This window comes from Arvicanthis niloticus, chromosome 6 (genome assembly GCF_011762505.2).
Source record: "Arvicanthis niloticus isolate mArvNil1 chromosome 6, mArvNil1.pat.X, whole genome shotgun sequence".
NCBI lineage: Eukaryota > Metazoa > Chordata > Mammalia > Rodentia > Muridae > Arvicanthis > Arvicanthis niloticus.
Window position 1 is genome coordinate 84,146,731 of NC_047663.1, and position 14,432 is coordinate 84,161,162.

The window sequence follows — 14,432 nt, forward strand, 5'->3', positions numbered from 1 at the left end:
AAAGGGTACACAGAAAAACCCTGTCTTGAAAAACCAACTAGCCAGACAGCCAACCAACCAACCAACCAACTAACCAAGGAACCACGGAACATAACAGAAAAAAACACCACAAAAGAACGAGTAAAAGAAGGAATGAGTTAGGCCCTGGAGAGCTCATCTTCCATTTATGTGGATTTTCTACTTGAATGTGAGAGGGTTCTTTCACTATAGCCCTTGGCTTCCAATAGCCCAAGCCATATAGGTAGGGCTTAGGGAATGTATATGGGAACTCTGGATACATTTTCTTACTTAAGGGTCTAAGAAATTAGTTTCTTCTAATTAATTCCACACAGATGTACCCAGACTTCATGAATGTAGTACTCTGCCCTATAGGGTGTACAAGTAAAGGTGCAGAAATGAAGCACACACTACAGAGTAAGGCTGACTTATGCATTCACAAGAGCACAGTGTGCTCCCCTGTGATACATCTATTTATTTAATAACATTAGAAGGTGGCAGAATGTTGAAGCAAGAAATACACATTATTTATTCCATAATGAGGAAGTAGCATTGTAACATTGTAACTTTCTTTTATAGAACATTTTTCTTATTAGAACCTATTGAGTTAGAGAAATAAGCTTTGCCAAATGCCAGTTCTGCCTTAATTGGTCCCACTGGCTTCCATCTCTGCTCACCTTTGTCCAAGAGTTTCCTATGGCACTGTTTAAATTCCCCATTGACAATGTGAGTGAGGGACTCTAAAGCTGACCGTGGTGGTCCTAGCTTCCCGGCCATCTTTGTTTGCCCTGGGAGATGGCTGTGGGAAGGTGGAGGACGCAGGTCAGTTTATGTGTTCAGTCTCAGGCTTTGCTCTGTCTGGCTGCCTAACTGCGGTATAGCAAGAAGAACTGCCTGCATGGGCCCTTGGAGCCCCTCCTCCCCCGTTCGGTCTGACTCAGCTGCGTGACTTTGACTTGTGGTAGTTACAGTTTCATTTCTGACCCACAGAGACCCCAAGGGTCCCTCTAACTCTGCTCCCTGGGGATCCTGTGAATTTTTGAAGCAGTGACTGGCTGCTCATCTGGGGACCACTTTGCCTCCTCGAAAGGCAAAGCCGGCTCAATCCCAGTCAGGTTATTCCTGGGTTCCTGAGGGTCCTCTGGGGGAGCTTCTCTTCTCTCTTCTGCTGATCCTGGGAGGTTTTCTCCCCATCCCCCATTTCATTTTCTGAAGCATCTGACTCCTTGCAATGAGATGGAAAAGGCAAAGCTTTCTTCTAAAAATGACGGCTTGGCATGTCAGTAACATCAACGGCAACAGTATTAACAACATCTTACAGCTTACAGAGCTTTTAGCTATAGCATTCCATAAACCATTTGGAGGTCCCCCTTTGTCTCCTGACCCGATTCAGGGGGTAGTAGATCAGATGGACTCTTCTACATGTGTACATCCTCCCACAAACATTAAACCGTATGTTTAAGATTGCAGATTAACCGACTCCTTCTTGTGTATGGATTTTTTTTTCTGGTCCTAAAATCTGGAATACATTTCAAGGAAAAAAGTTTCTAGAATTTCATTTTTAGAGAAACTTCACTTTGGGGATGATTTTCTTGATGGTCTTTGTGTTTGGCATTTTGAAAGGTTAGGTCTTTCAGAGATGAGAAGGCTCTGAAGCCATACTTGGCAACAGAACCCGTCCTTGGCTGACTGCACTTGAATTCAGAAATGAGCACACGGGGTAACCAGAAGAGGGAAGCCACAGAGTCCTTGTGGCCACAGAGAGAAAGCTTGCAGTCCAGTAGCGGCTCCCAGAGTTGGGGGATGGGAGCTCTGTGATACAAAAAGGGCCAGGCTCTTTATTGGGTATTGATGGGCTGGAGGGATGGGGGGTGGGGGGGGTGGGGGGAATTGGGCACATCCTAGGACACCTATTCCAGGACTAAATTCCTGAGCTAGCTATCACAGAGACTTTGAGATTCACCTTGAGAGAGTAATGTGTGCCAGCCACAGAGTGAACCACTAGGAGCCCCAGGCCCTTTTCAGTGACAGAGCTTTCTTATCCAGGCATGTTTCCATCTCCCCATCCTGTTCCATACCGAGACCTTCTTGCTACTTCCTGCTACCCCAAGTACACTAAGTCTCTGTGGCCTTGCTATGTGGCTTAAAAAAAAATTTTTTTTTTGTAAGTCTCTGTGGCCTTGCTATGTGGCTTAAAATTTTTTTTTTTTTTTTTTTTTGTGGGGACCCTGCCTTTTTTATATTCCCCATTTCTTGTGGCTCTACGGGGGTCATCCTATGTTGCTGCCACTGACCACAGGCCGCTGGCTGCTCACTAAACATTCCAGGACCTTCCCCATTCTACTGGGTCATGTCCTGTGCCGACCACCTCCTTACCTGACTCATAAACTCAGGAATGGAAATCCCCTCCTCTGGACGACCATCCTGATACTATCATTAAGATACACATATTTACTTATCTCATGCAATTATTGGTTTTTGGCCCTTTGGCCGAGATCAGTATGGTACAACCAAACAACTATCCGTGTAACGACTATTCCTGCCCCAGACTGTAGGATCCGTGAAGGCACAGTGTATTTCTTTCCTACAAGAAGTAGTGTAGTATAGTGGTTAAATGATCAGATTCTGGATCCTGACAGCCTGGGCGCCTGTAAGTGATTAGTCATCTACTCGTAGCAAGACCCTTAGTTTCTCTCTCTCAGCCTACTCAGCTGCAAAGTAGGTTGGTTAGTCAAGGTTTTACGTAGATCTATGTTTAGAGAATTAAATGAATATAAGGATATAAATATATGGGTTGCCACTGGAGTGACAGCCGAGTACATCGTAGTGGGCACCACATAAATCTGTGAACATCTTCAGCAGACCTGTCATAAGGTTCGCACTGTGGAACACAACACACATTCACATGCTTGTTCAAAAGGAAACTTCTCTACCTCTGCTTTCTGTTCCCCTTCCTTCCTCTCTCCTCTCTTTCCCTTCTTTATTCTTGGAGTCTTTGGCCTACCATGGGTCCTCAAAGAGCAGCTGAGCTCCTCAGGGGACGCCTCCGAGCAGGGCTGTGAGGGGGCCAGTGAGGGTGGGGGAGGCCAGAAAAGGCCTCCAGGGACAGGAGTCCTGACGCTGGACAACAACTTGCTTTTACTTTCCAAATGCCTGAGTTTCTGTCTCTAGAATTTTTTTGGATTTGAATGAGGCAGAAAGGAAGAGTGAGCAAAACAGAGCAAGGAGAAAAGGCAGCTGGAAAAATACCTTTTTTTTTTTTTTTTTCCTTGCTTGTCTCCTGTGTCTACTCATTCTGGAGGGGAATCTAGAGTCTACACTCTGGGCCTGGCATCTCTACGTATCAGATGATGATTTAAGGCCACTGACGGGGCTTGATTGTCTTTAGTTAAGAAATGGGATTCAGTGCCCCAGAGAAGTAGGGACTGGATAAAGTTAGGTGTCAGACGTGTGCTGGGTGGTGGTGTTCCCCAGCAATGCGCCTCTGCCACTGAGACAGAGGCTTGGAGAATCAGATGCCAGAGGCTCCCTGTGTCGTTCTTGGGCAGTCCTGCTGCCTGCTCTGTGGTATTGCACTTCAACGAAACTGGCCAAGAAGAGAACTCTGTAAGGGAGACCAGTGCCTGGGACCTGGGGCTACCCCCCCTCTTTCTCTACCTCATCTTGAGGACAAGCTTCCTCAGAGAGGCAGAAAAAGAACAGATTTGGCAGAACAGATCCAACTTGCTTAGCAAAGCCAGCTTCAATTCCTTCAAGGAGACCAGGAGTGGTGACCTCCACCTCCTAGTAGGCTCACAGGTTGCAGGGGTCCCTGATCAGAAGATCAGCAAGGGGCAGCAGGTCTTCTGAAGTGCAACAGGACTTTCAGAGCTCAGCAGCTCCTTTTGGAAGGAGGGGACACACTGGGCCTAGAAAGCCAAGACCACGGAGAAACTAAAACCACTTTTGCTTTCTCTTCCTTTTCAGCCAGCTCAGAAAAATCACTCTTGTTTTTGCTGACCCTGAGAGAGCTACATACACATAAAATTCCCTCTTCTTGCCTCAGACAGGCTACTGTTCCTCTATTCTTATCCTTGTGTTTAAAACATTTTTATTAGTTTTTTTTTTTTTGTTGTCTTAAAATTTTAAACAGCTGTTTATAAAGACACAACAAATACACAACACAAAACAAAACTTGGGAAAAATAACTCACTGTATAGTCCATATACTCAGACGGTGTGATATATTTATATAATAAAAGATGAAAATAGTCACTTTCCATAATAAAAATAAGTTCTATTTTTTTGTTTATTTTACAATATACTTAATATTCTCTCTTTTGCCTCTTGCTATCCAGCTTTCTCTCCTTCATTCTGAATCTCAGAGACGTTCCACATGGCTGTCCCCAGCCCAGTGAGCTGGAGTCCGAAAGGCGGAGGATGGGTGGGTGGCAGAGGAGGGCAGGGCTCAGGAACACGAACGACAGCCACATTCCAAGTGTCTCTCCACCTCTTCCACGAAAGAGGAGCCATCAGTGCACTGGAAGACATATTTCCGCCGCTTGCTCCGGATCGGCTGGCAGCACTGGCTCCCGCAGCCCCCGCGGCATTCCATGATGGGCACCTTGGACGCTGTGGCACAGGAGGCATAATCTTTCTGGCGGCGGATGGCTTCACGGACTATCTCCCCCAAACACGGATTCTCTGAAGAGGGTAGAAAGGTAATGTTAGGGCTTTGGTGGTAATGGGGTCTGGCAGGTTCATAGGTGCTTCCCTGGTCAGCTCTTAGGAGATTAATTTGTGATCCGAACGTGCACCTACTTAGCCAAGGAACGGTGGGGCCAGGAGGAGCAGGCCTGGGGCTAGAGAGTGGGGTTGAGGAGGTCATAGAGCTGTAACCAGGCTAAAAACTTCCTTTCCCCTTATTAGGTAAGGTCTAGCAGCACCTGGAATTCCTCCTCATGCAAATGAGGCATCCCCAGCATCTTGGCCCTGACCAATGATGTACACTCACCGCTCTCCCCACGCCCCCGCCCCGGTTTAAGTAGGCTTTGTTCCTCCTAATTAAACAAGCCTCTCACCTGTCTACTTACCCATCCAACCACCTTTCCTTTGTTTCCCTCCCTCCATCCCTCCCTCCTTCCCTCTCTCCCTCCTTCCTCACTTCCACACATTTGATGTGCTTTTTACTATGCCAGGCTCAACACAAGGTTTTAATCATTCCCAGAGGCTATTCTGGTGGCAGGGGTTGGCTTAATCCTCCATCTTCCAGAGAACTGGCAAACCGGTAAATAGTGGCTAAATCCTGTTACTGGAGGTTTTGACTGATAGAACGTGCTTAAAGAATGTGCTTAAATACCAACATCAAAAACGTCTGAATTCACTTAAGAATTTGGATTTCTGGCTTCTCTGAAACTAGGTAGTCTGCCAGAGCTCAGCCTGCTTCCCCACATTGCCATGGTGGGCAGAGAGCTAAGAGCTTTGGATAGGGCAGAAGAGCGTCAGTTTGTCCCACACTGGCCTTACCACTCCCAGTAGCCTGTCTCCCTTGGTCTAGAGCAGTGGTTCTCAACCTGTGGGTCTCAATTCCTCTGGGGGTCGAATGACCTTTTCACAGGGGTTGCCTAAGGTTATCAGAAAACACAGATATTTACATTACAATTCCTAACTGTAGAGAAATTAGTTATGAAACGGCAACGAAAATAATTTTGTTTGAGGGGGTCACCACGACCTGAGGAGCTGTATTAAAGGGGAGTAGCATTAGGAAGGTTGAGAAGCACTGGTCTAGAGTCTGGACACTAGAGTTATCAACACTGAAATGAATCTATTCATAATGAGAAACTGAGGCAGAGGGACGCTATTATGGGGCATGTTTCTACAAGAACACAGGTAAGTAAGCTGGCCTGGTCCAGGGCCCAGGAGGCTTTCAGGGAAGTGACTACAGAGATGACATCTGGAAAAGGTGCTAAGGAGATAATGGCCCTTCTGGATGTCTTTGGAAGTTCTAGAAACGACTGGAGAGCAGTGTGTGCTGGGATGTTCACCTCTGACCCCGCTTTTCACCTCCAGCCTGCGCTCCTTCCAACCCTGCCAGGACCTTTGTAGCAGGCTGGGGAAGGAAAGCAGAATCTGAAGCCTCAAGGTCGTGGAAAAATCACTTGCTGTCTATCTCGTGCCTCAGTTTCCCTGCCTGGAAAATTATCACCCATGTGTAACTCCTCACTGATTCATGGCCTCTGGTGAGCAGCAGAGGCCACCGAAGAGGAAAAGCATCAGGGCTTTGTAAAGGGTTGTGTATTTTCGTAAGATTCACAGGTATACCTTATCCACCTGCAAAAAAAAAATCCTTTAAAACAATGGGGCTCTGAAAGGATTCAGAGTGTCGAGTGTGTGTGTGTGTGCGCGCGCGCGCGCGCAATGTAGGGGTACAGTGTGGCAACATTAGCAACTGGGGTGAAGGAAAAGTGAGGGGTGCTTATCCCATATGACCCTGAGTCTGAGACTGCTTCAGAGTGAAAACATGAGCAGCTCTCGTCAATGGAGCTTCATTTAGATGTGAGATGTAAGTCCTTGAGTGACAGGGCGTGACCTGGATGCTGGTGGCAAGAGAGCCTGTCAGCCTCCTAAGTGGTAGCGTGGAGCCAAGGACTGTCACTGCGTTCATCAGGGACATCGTTCATCAGGGACATCGACTCTGAGCTGTTTCCCCTCCCCCCATTTCCTTCCCTCCCCCTTACCCCTTATCTCTTTCACATACATTTCCTTGACTAGGTATGAGGGTAATGACGGTTTGGGGGATGAGCTGGAGGTATGTCGTACTCTTCGATGTTCTGAAGTAGTTTGGGAGGAGTTATACCAGGTTTCTTAAGATGTGTGTAGAAGGCAGCAGTGAACTCTTGAGGCCCTGGATTTAGAATAAAGACTTTTCCCTCCCCCCACTTCCCTTTCCCCCTTTCTCTTCTCCCCCCCTTTCCTCCTTTTCTCTACCATCCCCCCACTTTCTCTTTTTAAGGCATGGCCTCATGCAACTCAGGCAGGTCTCTGGATCATCCTCCTCTAGGGTGTAGGACTTACAGGACTGAGGCATCCTTTCATTTAATGATACGAGATTTTTTTTTAAAGATTAAAAACATTTTATTTATGCAGATGTGTGTATGCACCATGTGTGTGCTTGTCTGTCATCAGAATCCCTGCAGTTACAGGTAGTTGTGAGTTTCAGATGGCTGTGGGTGCTGGGAACCAAACCTGAGTCCTCTTGAGGAGCAGAAAGCACTCCACTGCTGAGCCATCCCTCCAGTCCTGGTGAGGGAAGGCTTATTTTGATGTTTCTGTGTATGGATGTTTTGCCTGCCTGTCACATATGTGTAGTACACGCAGAGGCCAGAAGGGGGCACTGGAACACCTGGAACTGGAATAACAGTTAGTTATGCGCTGCCTTGTGGGTGCAGGGACTTGAACCCAGGTCCTTTGGAAGGGCAGGCTGTGCTCCAGCTCCCGAAAGGCTTATTACTAGTTCAATTTCTCGTAATGTCTCTTTCGTCATCTCTGATTTGAGTCTTCTCTTTGCCTTTCTTAGTCTACCTAAAGATTTGTCAGTTTTGTGGATCTTTTAAAGACCCTGTTGATGATCACGGCTCAGCTCCCTGTTGGTCCCTGGCGGGCACGGTGTGCTATGGGCTAACGGCTAGTCTACTGGGCCATGGCTCAAGTAGCTGGTGTGGTATTGTGCCCATTCACGCGAGTACATTGGAGCACTGGTGAAGCCTCGGGACAGGAAGGTATGGCACCTGCTGACCCGGAGAGGGACACACCACACAGCAGCAGCTCTAGGTCATGGCAGGGTGAAGGGTCAGAATATGGGCTCCTTTTCTGAAGCAGTGCAGCCATGTAAACTCCAGGCAGTTCCTCAACTGGGCTCAGAGTCTGAGAGGCTGGCTGCAAGGCCATCCAACAGCAAATATGGCGGGTGTCCAGTCCAGGCTTCTGTGGTTTGCCAAGAACCTACTGCCTACTTCTGCCTGTGATGAGAAATCTCTCTCAGCTCTGAGTCGGTGCCAATCAAGGAAATGGGGTAGCATGAAGGTGCTCCCTTCTCCCTATATGTTGCCATCTGAGGGTCTGTAGTCCATGGCCACCCCCACCCCTTGCTGTATGTAAGCGTTCTCCATTAGACAGTATGGTAAATATGTAGTTGGTATTTCTTGTCTGGTTGCTTTACTTGTGTTGGGTACTGGAGGTGTCTTGTTAGCCTTCAGGGATGTCACCCTGGAATCTTAATGCTGAATTCTCATCCACCATGATACTACTTAGTCTTTACAGTAAACCAGTGCAGTTGTTTTAGGAGAGGAATTATGACCCAGAAAGAACTGTCCTGCTCAAGGACACACAGATTTTTGTTTTCAGGACCACTGCGGGGCTTCTGACTTTTACATGTCCTAATTTGGGGCTGCAGAGATGGCTCAGCAGTTCGGAGTGCTTACTGCTCTTCTAGAAGACCCTAGGATACAAGTCAAGTTCAGTTCCCAGCACTCAGGCAGCACACACACCTCCAATTCCAGTTCTAGGCGATCTGGTGCCCTCTTCTGGCCTCCATGGGCACTGCAGCCTCACACATTTCCCATCCCCAACTCTTAGGACATTCCCAGGTACCACTTACTCTACGTAGCACATTCTACCAAGAAGCCCTGAGGGTAGCATGAGAGCCAGCCAGTGTCCACAATGATCACATTACCCCCATATCCTGCTCTTTCTTCTATGGAGTAGCCTCCCTTAGTGAATGCACCATACCAATGTAACTGATACATTGACCGGGAAGTGTCAGTACAAGTTACTTCTCTGCCTAGGTCATTCAAGACCATGCACGGCTTCCTCTTCACTAGCTGATGGTTCCCTCTGGGGAAGATCAGGTACTCTTTGAGCCCTGCTTCTTTCCTAGGCCCTCTGCCCCACAAGGACAGCAGACTCACTCACCTTGCTCACAGTGATTGCCACTGAAGCCAGGCTGGCATAGGCAATAGGGCTCCCCTCGATCTGAGACGTGGCACTGGCCGTGGTGGCACTTGAAGGCTGAGCAGGCACTGGCAGAGTCATTCTTCTGGTCACACAAAGCTCCTCCATAGCCCTCGGCACACTTGCACATGTATGAGTTGCCAGTCGCCACGCATGTCCCATGGCTGCAGCTGTGGGTGGAGGGGAGGAGACCAGAGTTGGTGCTGTTAGTACCTTCCTCTGTCCTTCCAGTTGGAGGACCCAGAGCTGTGGGACCTTGCGTTGGGTACAGCCTTCCTTCAGTCCGGCATCTAAGTGTCTCAATTCATGTAAACCTCATGCTAGTGGCCACGTAGCTGGATGCCACTGTGCCCTAGCGAACGTCTGCCATCAGCTCTGACATATATATATATATATATATATATATATATATATATATATATATATATATATAAAATCTTCCTACAGTGACATGAGAGTCTTCAGTGTCAATTCACATCCCAACAGACTTTAAGTTTTCTGTCAACATTAAAAATATTTTGTGTGTGTGTGTGTGTTTTTAAAAACAGGGTTTCACTATATAGCTTTGGTTGGATTGGAACTCACTTTGTAGAGCAAGCTGGCCTTGAACTCACAGAGATCTGCCTGTTTTTGCCTCCCAAGTGCTGGCATTAAGGGCATGCATCACCACATCTGGCAAAATAATTTTTAAATATTGCATTTTATTAGGTGTGTGTGGACATGAGTGCACATGTGTGGTTGCACATGTGGAGGTCAGAGGACAGCCTGTTACAGTAGGCTCTCTTCTCCTAGCATGTGGGCCCTGAGGGATTGAACTCAGGTTCTTAGGCTTAGCAGCAAGCTCCTCTTACCCACTGAGCCATCTTGCTGGTCTTTATAAACATTTTAACCCTTCCTCAATTTAAATAGCAAACACTATTACCACCATCACTACTACCATAACCACTACAGGTTGGACAACCATCACACAGAATGTCCCCGAATCCAAACATTTTAAACATCAGCATGTGTTCCAGTGAAAAATCCTCCACCTGACTTCAGTGATGAGCTGCTGATAAAAGCACAGAGGCACTGAACAGATTACATGGAATCATCATCGGGCCGCGTGCGTGCGTGCGTGCGTGTGTGTGTGTGTGTGTTATGAAATAGGAATGAACTCTGTCTGTATGCTACCTTCTCATCCCCCTAGTATCTTAGAACAGGTATATACTCTAAACTGTGGAAAGAAACCACAGACAGATGTGAAGCATTTCTAGGGTCAGGCATTTCGGACAAGAGACACGTCACCTGTTCTCAGCAGGTGGCGCTGTGATATGCCTTAGACCTTGTATCACTCCACTCCAAGACAGCCCCTCCCATGAACCAGCCTTCAGCCCATCTCCCAGAGTGAATTCCCCTTTTTGTAATACAAAAAAGGTTTTTAGAATTATTGTATGTATATGATGGTTTTGCCTGCACATAAGTATGTGCGCCATGTGCCTGGTACCTGTGGACGCAATAAGAGGGTATTGGATCCTCTGGGACTGGAGTTACAGACAGTTGTGAGTCACCATGAGGGTGCTGGGGACAGTAAGAACAAGTGCTCTTAACCACTGAGACATCTCTTTCTTTTTCTTCAAAAAATTGAAAAAGATCTATGTGTCTTTATGTATGTGGGTATTTTGCCTGCATGCACACATGTGTATCATGTGTATGTCTAGTGCCCACAGAGGCTAGAAAACAGTGTTGGATCCCCGGAACTGGAGTTACAGATGGCTGTGAGCTGTCATGGGTGGGGGCCTTTGGAAGAACAGACAGTACTTTTTTTTTTTTTTTTTTTTTTTTTTTTCTCCTCCTTTGGTTTTTCGAGATAGGGTTTCTCTGTGTAGCTGTGGCTGTCCTGGAACTCACTCTGTAGACCAGGCTGGCCTTGAACTCAGAAATCCACCTGCCTCTGCCTCCCAAGTGCTGGGATTAAAGGCGTGCGCCACCACTGCTCGGCCAGACAGTGTTCTTAATAACTGAGCCATATCTATAGCTTTCAGCTCTTTCTTTTAAAAATATTACTTTTATTTATTTATCTATCTGTTTATTACCGTGTATGCACATGCCACAGCATGGTTGTGGAGGTCAGGGGACAACTTGTGGGAGGTGGTTCTTGCTTTCTATTGTGTGGGTCCTAGGGATTGAATGCAGGTCATCAGGCTGAGAGGCAAAATCCGTTACCTGCTAAACCATCTCTCCATGCCGCAAAGCCTGAATTTTCAATCATGATATAGCTCTGAGCCTACCGGGATGACATTCAAGTCAGGATTCATGTTAATTCCAGGGCCAGGCACATAACATTAAGAGTAACAGGAAGTTGAGGTGTCCACAGCATTCCTTCCTTCCTGATCAAGACTGTTATTCCCTGACTTGTTCAGCCAGCCACATTACCAAAGTCTTGAGTCTGCTATTACCTTCGGCTGAATCCATTTCTAGGCATACTGGGTCTCTTGTATTTAGTACAAGACCCTGCACATAGTAGGCCCTCCATAAACATTTGTTGATTGAGTAATGGATGATTGAACCATTAAACATGATTCTGACGTGCGCTGTTATGCAGACCCAGTACACTGTAGGGCTGGCAGGAGCTGGAGCTCCTGTCTTCTGTTTTTGCTGTGCTGTGTTTGGGGTTCTAGTTCCCTTAAGATGGCCTTTTCTAATCATGGTACAGCATCTGGCAGTGGCTTTCACAGGTCCTAAGGGCTGCCTGGTGGAGACAGATATTTTGAGAAAGCTCTCCTCACACTCATGCTTTCAAGCCTGGCATGCCGCTCAGATGTAGGAGCCCTGCTTCTTGGCATGTTAAGCAGTTGTGCTATCCATAGTAGGACCAACCACAACTCCCAGCCTCCATCAGTGTCCATTCCTTGCAGGCAGGGCAACTTGTGCTCAGGACTTACCTGTGACCAAGGCAGGGGTCCCGAGCTTCCTGATCACACAGCGGACCAGTCCATCCCGGATGGCACTCACACACTACGCTGTCCTTCTCCACAGAGCGACACAGGCCGTGGCGACACACAGTGCAGGACTTGCAGCCAGGAGAGACCCCCAGGGACTGGGGTGGGAGGGCTTTGAAATCCTGCAACTCATTGTTGATGCGCACTTCGTGGATGCAGCCGTGAAAGCCGCCCAGCGGCCTGTCTGCACCCTGGCGTAAGGCTGAGAGGCCTGTAGAGGTGGGGATGCCTGCGGGAGGAAGCCAGGATAGCCTGAAGACACTTTGTTTTCCATCTCCACCCCTTTAGTCTTCACAGGGAGGACATACACAGCACCCGACTGTCTACAGTCACCATTTAGAGCTTTGGGCCTCTGCTGTTCAACTGGAGTTAACGGACCCAGGCCCCGGCCTTATCCTCATAGGGATGTGTGTCCAGGCTTTGGAATTGTCAAAGCTCAACTTATCACAAGTATCTAAATTCAGGAAAAAAAAAATTCCGCAGAAGTTTGTATTTTGAGCTTTCAAAGGAGAAGTGAGAAGACCTGTCATCTACTGACACAGTCCCCCCACCCCTGGCTTAACTGAGGCCCACTCTTAGGCATGGTGTGGGCAGAGGACCACCAGGTCACCCCACTATCCCTGTCCCCACCAGGTTAGGTGCTCCTTAGCCTAGCTCTGTTTGAAAGCCACATCAAAGGAGCTGCAGTTTGGGGAGGAGATAAGGTTAGGGGAGCAGCTTGCTTTAGTGAAGCTTTGGGGTTCAAGGTTTCCAGACTATTTTACCACCCTCTGTGCTACCCTGATGTCTTTCTCGGGGCCGTTTGCAGACTCCTGGTAAAGGCCTGATCTTGTTTTCAGGGACATCTGCTCTGTTTTTTCTCTCTCTTCTTACTGTTAGGCAGATAACTTGATTGATTGATTGATTGTGTGTGTGTGTTTAACATACATACAGCCCTGAGTTCAATCCCCAGCAACTGCATAAACTGGGCATAGGGGCACATGCCTGTAATCCCAGCACTCAGTAGGTAGAGGCAGAAGAATGAAAAGTTCACAGTTATCCCTGGCTATAGATGAAGTTTGAGACCAGCCTGTGCTATAGGAGACCCTGTCTCAAAACAAACAACAAACAGACAACAAAAAAACCCTGCTTTACTCTTGGTTCTTCCTTCCCTGCCAGTTCCTATCCAGGCCCCATGTTGGCAGGAAAAAGTGCTCAGTTTTGTCCTGGCCACAGGGCAAACAGGTACAGGAAGGGAGCAACCCTCTTCCTTGTGGAGGAGAAGCTGTGTCCTAAGATAAGTCTGGGCCAGAAACACTCTGTATCCCTTGCATCTGGACGGCCTGTCCAAAGTGCAAGTCCCTGGCTCCATGCCAGCCCTTGGCTGGGGACATCTGGGCTGAAGTCTTAGAAATCTGCATTGAACAAACTGCTTTGGTGGCTGCGTGTGGACATGTATGTGAATGCGTGTCGCTGGGGAGAGAAGCCTGGCTGCTGTCAGTTCCAACCAGGGAAGTGCTCTACCACTGAGTCCCAACCTGAAATCCCCTGCTCTGACGCTAGGTTTTCCTTCTGGTATATAATTCAAGACCCATCAGCCTTGGGGCTTCATTTCCAGTCTAGGCAGCTTGGATAGTTTCTTGTTTTGCTCTTTGTACAACCTTGACCTCAGTGTGGTGCTTCTTGCCGTGTCTAAGAGGTAGAGCAGAGGGGCACCACCCCAAAGCTTGCAAAGCTGCCGCAGAGCCTGGACACCCTTCTATCCTCTTCTTACCTCTCCTCACCTCCACCCACCTGCTATTCCCACAGTGACCCACCCTTTTCTCTATATGAACATCTCTCCAGAGTCTGTTCCCCATTTCAGCAACTAATTTTGTCATCACTTCCTCCAGGAAGTCTCCCCTGATTGACTTTGGCAGTAGGTGCCAAAAAAAAAAAAAGACATTAGGGAGACCCCTGGCATAGGTCTGGGTGTCAGTGTAGACACAGCAAGTCAGAAAGGTGGAAGGACCAGGTGGTGACAGGGAGAACGTTACCTCCAAGATAGAGAGGGCTATTGATGCCCACTGCTGGCTGCTTCTGGAGCTTCCCCAGGCTCTTCGGGGCTCCTTTGTCTACCACCAGGTTCAGGGTCTGGTTTAGCATCACCAGCTCCACGCTGTGAAACTGACCATCATTCACCGTCTCCACACTGGACAGGAGAGAAAGGAAGAGAGCCAGAGGTCAAGTGCGCTCCGCGGCCAGGCACGGGCCTGCAGTTGGATTTGCAGGGCTTGCATCCCGTTTTACGTTCATTTGGAAACAACTGTGAATTACAGAAGTTGCAAAAATAAAACCAGAAAATATGCCGTATTGCCCACACCCTTCTCTTCAGTTACTTCTATTTGGCTCCCAGCTCCAGTTTCTGTGCATGATGTAAGGATAAGGTACACTTGTCATGACCCTTGACCTCTGCAAGGATAAAGTACCCATGCCCTGATCCTTGACT

At 47.8% G+C, this 14,432-nt stretch overlaps 1 protein-coding gene across 2 annotated transcripts in view; it reads right to left on the reverse strand.

Moving 5' to 3' along the window:
* Window positions 1–415: 415 nt before the first annotated feature.
* Window positions 416–14,432, reverse strand: part of Slit3 (slit guidance ligand 3) — a 588,944-nt gene continuing 574,927 nt past the window's right edge. Inside the window, exons 33-37 of one of the 2 annotated variants that reach the window (XM_034504958.2) lie at window positions 13,981–14,135; window positions 11,909–12,194; window positions 8,946–9,154; window positions 5,502–5,599; window positions 4,538–4,679 (exon numbers count right to left, since the gene is read on the reverse strand). In XM_034504958.2, the coding sequence (XP_034360849.1) occupies window positions 5,544–5,599; window positions 8,946–9,154; window positions 11,909–12,194; window positions 13,981–14,135 (706 nt within the window). In that variant the 3' untranslated portion in view covers window positions 4,538–4,679; window positions 5,502–5,543. Of the gene's footprint in view, window positions 4,680–5,501; window positions 5,600–8,945; window positions 9,155–11,908; window positions 12,195–13,980; window positions 14,136–14,432 lie in introns of both variants that reach the window. The other variant, XM_034504957.2, reaches the window with a different exon arrangement.